The sequence below is a fragment of the Pelobates fuscus genome, chromosome 10, assembly GCF_036172605.1.
Source record: "Pelobates fuscus isolate aPelFus1 chromosome 10, aPelFus1.pri, whole genome shotgun sequence".
Classification (NCBI taxonomy): Eukaryota; Metazoa; Chordata; class Amphibia; order Anura; family Pelobatidae; genus Pelobates; species Pelobates fuscus.
In genome coordinates this window covers 31,459,775-31,476,076 of record NC_086326.1, presented here as the reverse complement: position 1 = coordinate 31,476,076, position 16,302 = coordinate 31,459,775, and the positions used below count along the sequence as shown (strand labels likewise).

At 43.5% G+C, this 16,302-nt stretch overlaps 1 protein-coding gene across 2 annotated transcripts in view; it reads left to right on the top strand.

Moving 5' to 3' along the window:
• Window positions 1-16,302, top strand: part of MFSD13A (major facilitator superfamily domain containing 13A) — a 35,820-nt gene extending 19,518 nt beyond the window's left edge. For both annotated transcript variants that reach the window (XM_063435153.1, XM_063435154.1), the window contains exons 5-9: window positions 2,267-2,384; window positions 5,281-5,377; window positions 11,690-11,861; window positions 12,913-13,106; window positions 15,951-16,302. In XM_063435153.1, the coding sequence (XP_063291223.1) occupies window positions 2,267-2,384; window positions 5,281-5,377; window positions 11,690-11,861; window positions 12,913-13,106; window positions 15,951-16,204 (835 nt within the window). In that variant the 3' untranslated portion in view covers window positions 16,205-16,302. The remainder of the gene's footprint in view (window positions 1-2,266; window positions 2,385-5,280; window positions 5,378-11,689; window positions 11,862-12,912; window positions 13,107-15,950) is intronic.

The following is a 16,302-nucleotide window of genomic DNA, read 5'->3' as shown; positions in this document are numbered from 1 at the left end:
GACTTAACTTCTGTTGTCTAGGTTAATCACACAATCTCGAGATACATATTAAATCTTAAAGGATCACTCTGTATTATTGCAAAGTGGATGGTGTTTAGTGTATCCTGAGCCTGCTCTCTGCTCTAACCCAGCCCCTCAGAGCTGTCAATCAGGCAGCAGGAATGCTTGATTCCAGGCTGTCTGTATCAGTTTTGTACTAGTTCGACATGCACCTTGGACTGCTGCCTTGCCGATTAGTGCTGTTTGGCTGCTATCCGTTTACCGAGCAGTTCCACTCATCCATTGTGTAATGCTTCTGCAGAAAAAACACTTATGCCATAGACACCAATTTATGGGATAATAATCTATTCCTGGGTAGGGAGGGATCTGCTTGTAGCTGCTGCTTATATAGCGTTGCTTTATTCCGCTGCGTTTTACATTATTATAAAAGGGAAAATTTTAACCGTAAATAAGACAATTACAAAATGCTACACTAACAGTAGGTTGATGAGGACACTGCCCAAACAAACGTACATGTGAAGTCAAGCACATATGTGTTCAGTGCTCCTACAAATGAGATGTTGGTCAATTGTTCATATCCTTTTTCTTGTTTGTGTTCTGTCGTGTAACATCAACTCATCGTCAATAGAGTGAATACTTTGCCCTAAAACACTCAGTTACGGGATCTAAGGATGTGGTTTCTGGCTTGCCCATTAGTGCTGTGCAGAGGACCGGTTTCTTTATTTAGACAACAAATAGACCATATGCATGACTGAGTAGAACACCTCCTCTATCCAATCACTTGACACTCCATGCAGTGTCGTTCATCTGTGGAGAACAAGCCTTGCTGTACCGGAGATGATTTGCTAAACAGCTCTGGAGCATTCCTTTCACGGTTTTGATGTCCATTGTTTTGATGGTTTGTGTTACAAGTCATGTGCATACTGTCAGATTTACAGCAGGAGATTAACATAACAGCAATCAATATCTATAGAGCTTAAACTTGTGTTTGGATTTCCATAACAACATTGTCCTAATCCTTAAAATATCTATAATGTCACCGGTGTGGTTTGTGTTTGTGGTTCTTTTTTAGAAGTGAAACTCTAATCCTTATCTCTTAAGTTTAGTTTTTTTATGTTTATTTTTTCACCAACATTGTATCCAGCAGTTAGAACATTTAAACACTTGACTAGTTAATTAGTTTAAAAGCCTGAAAGCGAATATGAAAATGTATCATTAAACAGTCCCACTCAATGTTTAGAAAGAGGTGAAGTTCTAGGAGCCACATCCGTTGGTCTGACCCAAGGCCATGAGGCTCAAAGACATGTTTAATGTTAACAGATAAAGGAGGTTTATGGGTACAACCACTCTTTCACTCTTCAGGAAGTTTGACATTCCCAAAATCTTCATGAATATTATTTTGATCTGAATGTTATGGTCGCTGCTCTGTTAGAACATATTTACCCATTCCGTCTTTAAAGTATAAGGTATAGAACACATTTCTAATGGGATATTCTTATCTACAAAGAGTTTACATCTCTGGAGTAGAGGTGGCCAAAGGTTTTTTTTCTCAGCTTTTGTAGAACTCACATAATACTTTGCCTGATCCCCTGCACTGTTATAAAAACACAAAGCATCATGGGAATTGTAATTCTTTAACAACTGTGGTCTGTCTACCTTTCGGCTACATTTATTATAGGATTTATGATACAATCAGAGTTTAATGAGGTTAAACATTTAAAGGACCACTATAGGTACCCAGACCACTTCAGCTCAATGAAGGGGTCTGGGTGCCAGGTCCATCTAGGGTTAACCCTGCCTGCTGTCATTAGGGTTAATCCAGACTCTAGTGTCTGTCTCATTGACAGCTGCTAGAGGCGCTTCCCTTGCTTCTCACTGCGATTTTCATAGAAAAAGCATTGAGAAATGCTTTCCTATGGACTGCTTGAATGCGCGCGCGGATGACGTCAAAAGAGGGAGGAGAGTCCCCAGCGCCGAGGGAGCCCGGCGCTGGAGAAAGGTAAATGTTTAACCCCTTAACCCCTCTTGAGCCCAGCTGGAGGGGGACCCTGAGGGTGGGGGTGGGGGGTGGAGTGGTGGGGGGGGGGGGGGAGGCACCTGTTAGTCCACCTATTGTACAGGGCAACGGAATTTGTTGTCAGTTTATAAATTATCACAATAATGACACTATAAGGTGACAGTGAGGACATTGTAATCTTTTCTTGATCCAGGGTTTCCTGTTATCGGTTCTAATTAAGTTATTTGTCTGCCTCTCTGCATCCCCCAGACTTTATGTGGACGAACCGTCTGCAGTTCCTGAAAAAAGGGTCACCCTAGTGGAATACCTCAAGCAGCTGTCCAAACACCGAAACTTCCTCTGGTTCGTCAGCATGAACCTGGTGCAAGTAAGATCACCGCTACGAGCTCTTGATGTTGATACTGATGTACATTAGCCAGTGCTCTCCCACCCAGTGATGTGCTTATAGTTCTGTTATTTACATTATCATAGGAGTTTCTTTCACCTTTGTTCTGGAACAGAAATGTCTGTTTGCATATATCTGTTTATTGATTAATTCTGGCCGTCGTGTAACTGTTCTCCTATTTTTATTAGCAACATATTTTGATTAATGAAAGATTAGTGTTTCAGCCTAGACTTTCATCAATCAGTCCTATCAGGAGTCTCCTTCCAAAATGCTCTGTTTTGGTAAATCTCTGTTCAGAGTGATGCAATGTGTACATTATGTTATGCCGAATGGAGTTATTTTTATTGATATGTTTATTATATGTTCTATTAATATAAAATGCTGAGACTTAAATGAACGATTCGGTTGAGGTGTGTCAGAACCGATGATCAAATAGACCTGCAAAGAAAGAGGGAAAAGTAATTTTGGAAATGCTATTTTATTACAAAATACAGAAATGACATAGCCAAATCTTGACATGTCTGCCTTAACACCTTTCAAGTTGAGGGATATATCTGTTATAGGCTGTTGACTTCCCACGGCCTAAGTACGAAATACAGCTAAGGCTGCACCGATCCTAAACAAATGTACTGAAAAGGAAGAAGGGTTCATATCTAATCTAATCAATAAAGCCCTAAAATACAAAATGAATTTAGCAGAAGTAAGGGGTTTACCGTGTAGGGGTGGAGTGTCCCTGGAAAAAACTGCAAGGAGGTGGCAGTATTGATCCAAGACTTTCACAGGGCACCAATCATTGTAAATAGGAAATAGCTGGATTTCTGTAGGTGGGCCTATTTGATTAGCTTTGGAACATCCGTTTGCCTGGAACTGCAGGACCCGGCAGTGCCCCTCTCCCTCCCACCCCCCATCCCATGTTGCTGAAGGGGTTAAAACCCATTCAGTGACTTACCTTAATCCAGCGCCAATGTCCTTTGGCGCTGGGTCAGGCTGCGCCCATGCTCCTCTCCCACCGACGTCAGCTGGCGGGGGAGACCTAATGTGCATGTGCGGCAATGGCACGCGCGGCGGGGGAGACCTAATGCTCATGCGCGGCAGTGGCCGTGCGCACGCATTAGACCTCCGGCAACGCTGGAGGTCCTCATGCATAGCATGAGGACGTCCAGCATCGTTTAAAACACTTTTCGTGTTCTAAGAATACGGAAGTCCCTCTTTTGGCTGTCTTATAGAAAGCCACTAGAGGAGGACTTAACCCTGCAAGGTAATTATTGCACTTACACTTGCAGGGTTAAGGGTGGTGGGAGTTGGTACCCAGACCACTCCAATGGGCAGAAGTGGTCTGTCTGCCTGGAGTGTCCCTTTAAGACTGAGGACCTAATGATCACCGGTTTTAAATAGATCTTAATGTTTTTTAGGCACAGAGCAGAATCTGATGATTCCTTGATTGTAAAGTGTTTAGGGCAGGTAAGCTTTAGTATGTCATATAAATCGCTGTTTTGATAATGGAGTTTGTTTGGTACTCAAATGGGGCTTTACCAAGTTGATTGGATAAGGCCTGGAATTTAAGAACCATATATAGGTTACTTCTTAGGTCCAGTAGAAAGATGTCAACTGAGCTGTAAATGCCAAAACTCATTGATTGTATGCTGTAAATAATTAAGGGAGCCTGATTGGTTGAGTTAATTCCTGGTTTGGTCAGAGCTCAATGCACATGCTTCACAGTCTCGGGGTTTTGCAGCAAATACAATTTTATTATTTTTGCATATACGGTATTTAACATCCTAAAAAGACCAGTTTTAAAGGTTAAGAATGGACAACTTTGTTTATTAGCAACTTGTAAGATGTGTGGTTTGTCAAAAAACAACAACCTAGGAGACCAGGAGAAATTCGCAGGGGTTATGTGTAGTAGCACACATACATGTAACCTGTGTGTGTTCTCAGTATCAATCCAATATATTTGTACAGGAGACCAGTGAGATTTGATCAGTGACTTCCTTGTGACTGCTGGGTGTGCGAGAACAAGGAATAGATCTTGAAAAGTAGAAATCTCGCAGGCAAGTGGTATTTTTTGGTACTTCCCTGTTATACCCCTGTCAAAACCTCCTGCTATTTTTCTGAGTTCAGTTGTGGCAAAGAACAGCGCTCACTGCAAACGTCTGTGAAAACGTGCCAGCAAATGTGTTTCCCATCACAAACCACCTTCCCACAATTACTGCCACAAATGAAGTGAGGTTAGGAGACTATTAGATCCCTGCCAGTCTACTCCGAGCACAGCGGTGGTGGTATTGTTAGAAATTTGTTTATTGGCATCAGTAATGGAGGAATAGTTTGAATAACCTCAACGTTTGGTTGACAATTATCTCACAATTAGAAATAATATTTGTGAGCGCTGGGTTCTCTACCCCCAGCCCCGCACTGTAACTAAATAGGGAGTGACTGGTAAAATAATGTGCTCCGTGTGTTTATTTATATATATAGTTTTAATTAAGTAAAGTACTTCTTGATTAACTTTATTTGCTTAAATATTGAATTTTATCACTATCCTCATATATCCGCTTTAGCCTGGGCTGCCCCTTTCGTTAGGTAAGACCCCATGAGTTGGATCCGCTGCCAAGTACAGTTTCTTACTCATAAAGAGGAGAACTGAGTTTTATCTCCCCTCCTATTATGCCAGTCAGACAGAACAATGCAGCCAGCAATGAAAAGACTGTATGACTGTATCAATAGCACGGATACCGTGACTGTTTGTATGACCCCTTGCAGCCGGCTGCTTTCATAGTACCGGTTTCTTACACAGACGTTTCCACACATTGACAGGTTCTGCTGCAGTGTGTATGGGACAGGAGGCGAAGACTTACTGTGTTTTTTCTTTCTCGTTCAGGTATTTCACTGCCATTTTAACAGCAATTTCTTTCCCCTCTTCCTGGAACACCTACTGTCTGACAGAATCTCTCTGTCCACTGGCTCGTTCCTCCTGGGTGAGTATTAACTGTCCGTCCTGTGCTGTTATCTTGTCGCTGTCCGTGTCGGGACAGGTGCTAATTTGCGTGCAAATCTCTAAACGTTTAGAGATATGCTGTTGGTTTCCATGGTGATAACTCTTTCTTTAGCACTTTGCCCCAGAATAGCACCTGTTTTTCCCCTTTGATAAATCTTTCTGATAGCATAATGTAACACAATGTAATCCGTATACACACATGAATTTTGCACGTTATTAAACCGAATAATGCTATTCTCCGTAAAATGAATGCCAACCGTTCAGACACTTTGGGAAATGAATCAGTAATATAGCTGCGACATTAAGATAGAGTTAACCAACATGTGGATCCGGCATATATCAGAGCATTTCTTTAAATACTACACTGAGGGTTTGCCCTGGTTACTGGTTTGAAACCCATTGCTATTGGGAAAGGGTTACCGAATACCAATCTCTAGCTTTTAAAAACCTAAAGCTCTTCTGTCCTTTTGATAGCCATAAAATACCGCAAATATTCAGGAAACGTAGCCATGAAAGCCAGGGTATCTGTCTTCTACTGCTGTAGGGCGGAATCTTGCCCATGGTTACTGATGGTAAGTGAACTTGAAATATAACGTAGTCGACACAAGAGGATGCGACAAGGAATGGTTTGGCGAGTTCCTGGTGGGGGAAGCAGCAGTGCACTGCAGTGATATTGGAAATTAGCGTGCTAATATAACCTACTAAACAGTGTATGTGTACAGGGTTATGTAAGGAAGTAAGACTTTTAATGGATTTCACTCTCCTAGGATCAACCACCGAATGAATTGTCTGCTTCACATGTATCACAGCAAGTTATCCTTAGTGTCAGCCAGGAAGAATACCGTTGAATAGTACAGTATTATGAAGTATGGAGTAAGCTCAGGTAGAAGACTGTAGCCAAAATCCTGGGGCAGTGAAATCATGGGTTTCACATCACTGTTCGGAGGAGGGTGGGGTGGGAGGGGACGACTATTATCTTTTGCTGCTAATTTGACAGAACAAAGAGTATTAACATTCTTTCAAAGTCAGACGTTTAGGAGCCTGGGACTTTATCCCCATTACAGTAGATCCTAGTGACATGACTCTAACGTCCGCAATCTAATTAGCCGAGAACGTGCAGCAATGCGATAACTGTAATATGTTTTGCCTCACAGGTAAACTGGTTAATGCTTGGTTTGTGTTGATTTATTGTTCTGCATTTACATTTCATCCATACATTCTGCAAGAACATGTAAAGAACTGTCACATCCCATGACTTTTAATATTATGTTTTACCCCTGTGTTTAACATATGTGTGTTTGTGAGGACTGAGAATGATCATCGTATTGTGCTGTATCAGTAATGTAGAAAGAACCAGCTGTGATTTCTGTTCTGGGTTGCTTATTTGGGAGGTATCAGTTCCACATGTTATTGAAATTCTTGAAGAACTGACCAAGTGAAGGGCAAGTTTCTGTCTGTTCAGAATGTTCTCCTAGATACTGTATTGATGTCAAATATTCCCTTTCTCTAACACACAAACAGTCACAGGAATGGAAAAATGCACAACCTTTAAATAGTTTGGACAATTAGGATAAAGTGTATGTGATAGAGACCTATTGGGTTCTAGATTGTCAGTATTCCCAACCTGAATTTTAAAAAAAGAAATAAAAAGCATGGATTTATTTACCAAGCTGTGAATTTACAAAATCTATGCTCTGCCAGTCACTTTGAAATACTTCATTCATCCTTTCCTTGTGAGAGCATCACAATACCCTGTTTGGTGCATAATCGCTTCCTACAAATTTCTAATTGCATTATCCTACCTGGGGCTGTCCAACTTGTGACTGTGTGCATTGTGTGTAGGAATGCACACTGTGTGCACCCTCGGAGTGTAGGCATGCTTGTGACTGTGTGCACTGAACGTAGGAATGCTTGTGACTGTATTCACTGCGCGTAGGAATGCTTGTGACTGTGTGCACTGAACGTAGGAATGCTTGTGACTGTATGCACTGCGCGTAGGAATGATTGTGACTGTATTCACTGCGCGTAGGAATGCTTGTGACTGTGTGCACTGAACGTAGGAATGCTTGTGACTGTATGCACTGCGCGTAGGAATGCTTGTGACTGTATTCACTGCGCGTAGGAATGCTTGTGACTGTATGCACTGCACGTAGGAATGCTTGTGACTGTATGCACTGCGCGTAAGAATTCTTGTGACTGTATGCACTGCGCGTAGGAATGCTTGTAACTGTGTGCACGGTGTGTAGGAATGCTTGTGACTGTATGCACTGCACGTAGGAATGCTTGTGACTGTATGCACTGCGCGTAAGAATGCTTGTGACTGTATGCACTGCGCGTAGGAATGCTTGTAACTGTGTGCACGGTGTGTAGGAATGCTTGTGACTGTATGCACTGAACGTAGGAATGCTTGTAACTGTGTGCACTGTGTGTAGGAATGCTTGTGACTGTATGCACTGCGCGTAGGAATGCTTGTGACTGTATGCACTGCGCGTAGGAATGCTTGTGACTGTATGCACTGCGCGTAGGAATGCTTGTGACTGTATGCACTGCGCGTAGGAATGCTTGTGACTGTATGCACTGCGCGTAGGAATGCTTGTGACTGTATGCACTGCGCGTAGGAATGCTTGTGACTGTATGCACTGCGCGTAGGAATGCTTGTGACTGTATGCACTGCGCGTAGGAATCCTTGTGACTGTATGCACTGCGCGTAGGAATCCTTGTGACTGTATGCACTGCGCGTAGGAATCCTTGTGACTGTATGCACTGCGCGTAGGAATCCTTGTGACTGTATGCACTGCGCGTAGGAATGCTTGTGACTGTATGCACTGCGCGTAGGAATGCTTGTGACTGGATGCACTGCGCATGGGAATGCTTGTGACTGTATGCACTGCGCGTGGGAATGCTTGTGACTGTATGCACTGCGCGTAGGAATGCTTGTGACTGTATGCACTGCGCGTAGGAATGCTTGTGACTGTATGCACTGTGCGTAGGAATGCTTGTGACTGTATGCACTGCGCGTAAGAATGCTTGTGACTGTATGCACTGAACGTAGGAATGCTTGTGACTGTGTGCACTGTGTGTAGGAATGCTTGTGACTGTATGCACTGCGCGTAGGAATGCTTGTGACTGTATGCACTGCGCGTAGGAATGCTTGTGACTGTATGCACTGCGCGTAGGAATGCTTGTGACTGTATGCACTGCGCGTAGGAATGCTTGTGACTGTATGCACTGCGCGTAGGAATGCTTGTGACTGTATGCACTGCGCGTAGGAATGCTTGTGACTGTATGCACTGCGCGTAGGAATGCTTGTGACTGTATGCACTGCGCGTAGGAATGCTTGTGACCGTATGCACTGCGCGTGGGAATGCTTGTGACCGTATGCACTGCGCGTGGGAATGCTTGTGACCGTATGCACTGCGCGTGGGAATGCTTGTGACCGTATGCACTGCGCGTGGGAATGCTTGTGACCGTATGCACTGCGCGTGGGAATGCTTGTGACCGTATGCACTGCGCGTGGGAATGCTTGTGACCGTATGCACTGCGCGTGGGAATGCTTGTGACCGTATGCACTGCGCGTGGGAATGCTTGTGACCGTATGCACTGCGCGTGGGAATGCTTGTGACCGTATGCACTGCGCGTGGGAATGCTTGTGACCGTATGCACTGCGCGTGGGAATGCTTGTGACCGTATGCACTGCGCGTGGGAATGCTTGTGACCGTATGCACTGCGCGTGGGAATGCTTGTGACCGTATGCACTGCGCGTGGGAATGCTTGTGACCGTATGCACTGCGCGTGGGAATGCTTGTGACCGTATGCACTGCGCGTGGGAATGCTTGTGACCGTATGCACTGCGCGTGGGAATGCTTGTGACCGTATGCACTGCGCGTGGGAATGCTTGTGACCGTATGCACTGCGCGTGGGAATGCTTGTGACCGTATGCACTGCGCGTGGGAATGCTTGTGACCGTATGCACTGCGCGTGGGAATGCTTGTGACCGTATGCACTGCGCGTGGGAATGCTTGTGACTGTATTCACTGCGCGTAGGAATGCTTGTGACTGTATGCACTGCATGTAGGAATGCTTGTGACTGTATGCACTGCGCGTAAGAATGCTTGTGACTGTATGCACTGCGCGTAGGAATGCTTGTAACTGTGTGCACGGTGTGTAGGAATGCTTGTGACTGTATGCACTGAACGTAGGAATGCTTGTAACTGTGTGCACTGTGTGTAGGAATGCTTGTGACTGTATGCACTGCGCGTAGGAATGCTTGTGACTGTATGCACTGCGCGTAGGAATGCTTGTGACTGTATGCACTGCGCGTAGGAATGCTTGTGACTGTATGCACTGCGCGTAGGAATGCTTGTGACTGTATGCACTGCGCGTAGGAATGCTTGTGACTGTATGCACTGCGCGTAGGAATGCTTGTGACTGTATGCACTGCGCGTAGGAATGCTTGTGACTGTATGCACTGCGCGTAGGAATGCTTGTGACTGTATGCACTGCGCGTAGGAATGCTTGTGACTGTATGCACTGCGCGTAGGAATGCTTGTGACTGTATGCACTGCGCGTAGGAATCCTTGTGACTGTATGCACTGCGCGTAGGAATCCTTGTGACTGTATGCACTGCGCGTAGGAATCCTTGTGACTGTATGCACTGCGCGTAGGAATCCTTGTGACTGTATGCACTGCGCGTAGGAATGCTTGTGACTGTATGCACTGCGCGTAGGAATGCTTGTGACTGGATGCACTGCGCGTGGGAATGCTTGTGACTGGATGCACTGCGCGTGGGAATGCTTGTGACTGGATGCACTGCGCGTGGGAATGCTTGTGACTGTATGCACTGCGCGTAGGAATGCTTGTGACTGTATGCACTGCGCGTAGGAATGCTTGTGACTGTATGCACTGTGCGTAGGAATGCTTGTGACTGTATGCACTGCGCGTAAGAATGCTTGTGACTGTATGCACTGAACGTAGGAATGCTTGTGACTGTGTGCACTGTGTGTAGGAATGCTTGTGACTGTATGCACTGCGCGTAGGAATGCTTGTGACTGTATGCACTGCGCGTAGGAATGCTTGTGACTGTATGCACTGCGCGTAGGAATGCTTGTGACTGTATGCACTGCGCGTAGGAATGCTTGTGACTGTATGCACTGCGCGTGGGAATGCTTGTGACCGTATGCACTGCGCGTGGGAATGCTTGTGACCGTATGCACTGCGCGTGGGAATGCTTGTGACCGTATGCACTGCGCGTGGGAATGCTTGTGACCGTATGCACTGCGCGTGGGAATGCTTGTGACCGTATGCACTGCGCGTGGGAATGCTTGTGACCGTATGCACTGCGCGTGGGAATGCTTGTGACCGTATGCACTGCGCGTGGGAATGCTTGTGACCGTATGCACTGCGCGTGGGAATGCTTGTGACCGTATGCACTGCGCGTGGGAATGCTTGTGACCGTATGCACTGCGCGTGGGAATGCTTGTGACCGTATGCACTGCGCGTGGGAATGCTTGTGACCGTATGCACTGCGCGTGGGAATGCTTGTGACCGTATGCACTGCGCGTGGGAATGCTTGTGACCGTATGCACTGCGCGTGGGAATGCTTGTGACCGTATGCACTGCGCGTGGGAATGCTTGTGACCGTATGCACTGCGCGTGGGAATGCTTGTGACCGTATGCACTGCGCGTGGGAATGCTTGTGACCGTATGCACTGCGCGTGGGAATGCTTGTGACCGTATGCACTGCGCGTGGGAATGCTTGTGACCGTATGCACTGCGCGTGGGAATGCTTGTGACCGTATGCACTGCGCGTGGGAATGCTTGTGACCGTATGCACTGCGCGTGGGAATGCTTGTGACTGGATGTACTGCGCGTAGGAATGCTTGTGACTGGATGCACTGCGCGTAGGAATGCTTGTGACTGGATGCACTGCGCGTAGGAAAGTTTGTGACTGTATGCACTGCATGTTGGAATGGGCACTGTGTGTACGCTCTGAGTATAGGAATTCTTGCGACTGTAAATGCAGCGTGTAGGAAGGCTTGCAACTGCACGCTGTGTGTCGGAATGTCTGTGTCTATGTGCTGCATGTAGGAATGTGCACTGTATGTAAGCGCTAAGTCTACGAATGCCTGTGACTGTATGTGTGTAGGAATGTGACTGTGGGCCTTCTGGAACCATTTGTTTCTTTGTATTGTGACATTTAAAATACAACATAGAAGTAATGCTAAATGTGTCCCCTGTCAAAATCCGTGTACTGCAATTACTGAAGTGACCACAGTTTCTGTTTTTCCTCCAGGTATCTCCTACATAGCCCCACATTTGAACAATATGTATTTCCTAAAGATGTGCCAAAAATACGGTGTTTACAGTGTGGTGCGCTGTCTGTTCCTCCTGAAGTTGGGTCTCAGTGTGCTGATGCTTCTAGCTGGCCCTGACCAGATCTATCTGTTATGCATCTTTATAGCCAGGTTTGTCCATTTCATGCTTGGTGTCTAGGTCGGCAAATATATTAACTCTTTTAGCGCTGGAAAAACAGAGCAGTCTTTGTATAATTATTATTATTATGTCCGATATGAGGTTGTTGATATGAGATGAAATCTAGCTGCTATTTTGGAGGCAGTGAGGATATTTTCCCATTATGTGGCACAGTTGGACATTTTTAAATTGGCGTTTTCACCGTCTTCGGATCAATACAAAAAGCAAAGATCTGGGAAAGGCTGAACTTAATGGAAAAGATTATTTTATTTTGTATTCGTGGTTTCTTTTTCAGTGAATGTAACTGTGTAATGCTGTTTGTGTTACTGCCTGGTTACCTTGGATTTCATCCTCCGCTTTTAGTTAGTCTCAGCCATCATTAAATTGACACGGCTTGTTGCGGGGGGGTGGGGGGGGGGACAAAAAAAGCAACTAGTGGTTAGCTTTAGTGCCCATCATTAAAAGTTAAAAAAAAAAAAAAAAAATCTTCTTTTCTTTTCTTTCTTGTTAAACTGTGGTTAGTGTACCGAGTGTGGACTAATGGTCCATATGGCATTCTAACAATCTGGAGTTTAAGTGCTAAACACATATTGGCATTTCCAAGGTCTTAACCCCTTAAGGACCAAACTTCTGGAATAAAAGGGAATCATGACATGTCACACATGTCATGTGTCCTTAAGGGGTTAAAGAATAGATTGGAATGCCGTTAGTCTTTAAGGAGTTAACCAGTATGTGCACAATACACCAATTACACTGGATTTGTGGATTAGCCAATTAGTTTTTTTAAGGATTATATTGCTAAAACCAATAGGGTAATTGATGGCTGTTATCTGAATCACTGAGCTAAAGTAAAAGTTTCTTATAAAAGAAAGATAATTTTATTGTATCAATTAAACTATATATTTTTTTTTTAGACAGCCAGGGAATACAGTCTCCATTGCGCCCCCTGCTGTGCCTAATCAGTAATTTTCTATGAGTATCATGGTTAATCTGTAAATGTCTTTTGCATCAAACTAACAAAAAAATCGTCCTTCACTGTTGTAGCAATCGGGTTTTCACGGAGGGTACGTGTAAGCTGCTCAACCTGGTTGTCACAGATCTGGTGGATGAAGATTTTGTGTTGAATCGTAGAAAGCAAGCCGCCTCAGCTCTTTTGTTTGGGATGGTTGCCTTAGTGACCAAACCTGGACAGACTTTCGCCCCTCTGATCGGAACATGGCTGCTTTGCGTTTACACAGGTAAATACTTCCATTGGCCAAACATACATAACAACTTTTTTTATTCCTACAGTGAAGGTTTTCATGCTTATTAAGATGTCAAAGAAAGAATAATGACCCGAGGTGAAAATATATAAAGGTTTAACACCCGGCACAGGTGAACATTTAGAGATGACCACAAAGTACAGCCTGTAAATTGGTAATTAAACCACTCTACATGGAATAGTCTAGATAAATCTATAGCTCTGTGTGAGGCCAGAAGCATGAGATTGGTGGATCTGCAGGTGCCGTATATTTAAACTATTTTATAGAAGAAATAGAAAATTATATTTTTTACACAAGTGAAATAAGGGTGGAGTTGCTTGTTACAGGAAAAGGATAATTAAATTAAAAGGGGGATTGTAACTGACGCTTATGACCCAATATCGTCCAGTGGTGGTTTCCATTACACAGTCAGAAGATATTTAATTTGGGGGAAGAATTACACATTATTCTATCCTTTAAGGACCATACATCTAAAAACACATCTCATTCACCAGCAGTCCTAACTGGGAAGATAGGCACATGCCTTGTAGCATTATAATCTGCCTGCCAATCACATCTAAAGGGCCACTAGTCACTGCGACTACTGAGCCTCATTTTTGGTTTATCAAATGGTTCACTTCTAGCCCCCTTCTGACACCCCTCCCACATGCATGTAGCACACATACTGCCAACACCTCCAATCCCTCGTACCAGCTATTTCACCACTAACTTCTCATCTTGAAATCATAAACAACTAACGCAATGTCTTCAGTGACAAAAACAGTGTAAGCAATAAGCAATTGTGTGTGTGTGCACACAAACACACTATCAAGTATAAAATATATCGAATTGCTAATGGACTGTATTCTGGTAAATGGGAGAAGCTCAGTTGAGGAGTATTGCATCCCATAAATAAAAGGTACACTCTGCGCCCAGAAATTGCAATAAAATAAGAACTCATCAGGTACATGTTTCTGAGTGTATCAAGTCACAATGGAAAGAGATATTTTAGGCTAGAGTACCTCTTCCTATTTAAATGGATAATGGGTATAATGATAAAGATACCTCTGAATAGTCATCGTTTGCTTTAAAGCCCCTGGGTCTGGAGAGACCATGAAGTTTCAGTAAGGTTCTCACATTGTTTCCAACTTGATTGCTGTATATGTTCTTTAATTCCCTGCGTAATGATTCACTTCCTGCAAGCACTTTCATTCATGAAAAAATAATGAATCTACTTTGCATGCTAATAGCTTTTGCAGTGTGCCAAGACCAGCATGTCTTGCTAGCCGTGAACAGCGTAGGTTAAGTGAAGAGAGAAATGTAGTTAAAGAACTAGGATTCACGGGGATGTTTAAAACCTTTCTGACAAACTAAGCTCAGTGATCCATTATTTCAAATAAAATATATAACAAAATCAAAACCGCTTCATTAGTCTCTTCCCTGTTCCAGAAGGATCTCCACACTGTTATTCCAAACACCGGAGACTCTGTAGGATTGACACTGAGCCCTAACATTGGGTTTCCACCCAGTGGTTTTACGTTACTCATAAACCCGCTATTTAAATCAGTAGTTCCCTAAGGCTATATATAATTATAGACTTCATTCTTTCTATACTAGTGTCGGATCACTGTGGTACAAATAAAATGTGAAGCTTGCCTTCTATTGGAAACGAACAATTCCAGCATACAGAGGCATGTGTGAAAGATGTATTCATGAGTCGCATAAAGAGTCTTTGTGTTAACAAGAAAACGCATTAAGCTTTTATTTTTATTTTATTTATTTTATTTTATTTTGTTGAGACGTGTGATTTGCATTTGATCAACTCACTTTTAGAAAAGTGCAACATGCAAACATTAAAGTAACACTCCAAGCACCATGTCACTCCTGAGCTCTGGAATAGTTTTGGTGCCAGGAGTGTCCCGCTCCCCCCCCCCCTCCACCCCCCTCCAAAATAAAAAGTAAAATGGGTTTGTCTTCACAAAATATGCAGATGATGAGCTTATTTCCATGTAAATATTACGATTTCATGTGTGCATTCTCCTACCAAAAAACACATTGGATTGGATACTTTTCAGGACGTTCTTCTAAATGAGAGAAATTAATAAATATGCTTTCCTAAAGTAAACATAGAAACATAGAATGTGACGGCAGATAAGAACCATTCGGCCCATCTAGTCTGCCCAGTTTTCTAAATCCTTTCATTAGTCCCTGGCCTTATCTTATAGTTAGGATAGCCTTATGCCTATCCCACGCATGCTTAAACTCCTTCACTGTGTTAACCTCTACCACTTCAGCTGGAAGGCTATTCAATGCATCTACTACCCTCTCAGTAAAGTAATACTTCCTGATATTATTTTTAAACCTTTTCCCCTCTAATTTAAGACTGTGTCCTCTTGTTGTGGCAAGTGGGAATATTGAGCCCTGATTTAATGTATATGCTGTGCTAGCCACATCGAGGTTAAAGTGGTTGTTTTTTGTTTGTTTGCTTTGTTTTTCTTTGTGCTTTTACTGTGCTAAGTTTGACTTCCCACAATGCCTAGTGTGGCATGAGCACGATGTAGAATGTGTCACTGTTGGCATTGTGGGGTCAGCACTACCAAGATCATCATAACAAAGTGTAAAAAGTATACAATAGCAGGCAATTTTAATAGCACAGTGCATTGTTTTGCTTGTTTTTAAGATGACGTGTTTTTTTTTGTTTTGTTTTTTTGTGAGGGCAGTTAGCTGGATCAACTGCTGTTGTCTTAAGACTGGCAAAGGATCATGGGATATTTAGTATTTTGTTTTGTTTATTTTGTTATTCTAGTCAATTTTTAATTATTAATATTATTTTTATTACAGGATATGATATTTTTCAACGGGACGCCATGAATAACATCAGTGCAGAACGAGAGCTGGATTCTGGCAAAATACTGACTACTACCCTGCGCCAAGGTTGTTTCTACCTCCTCGTCTTCATTCCAATAACGTGTGCTCTACTCCAGCTGTTTGCATGGTCTCATTTCACGTTACGTGGAAAACGCCTGCTAGCCGTGAAATCCTATCGGCAGGCGCTGCCTCAAAATACGTCCACTCAAGATATCAAAAACATATGACTCGACTTAAATCCTGCCACTTTTTTCTATTTAAGAAAGGTGTCAGAAATGTCACTGTTAAAACAATTTTTTGTTTTTATTTGGATAAAAAAAACAAA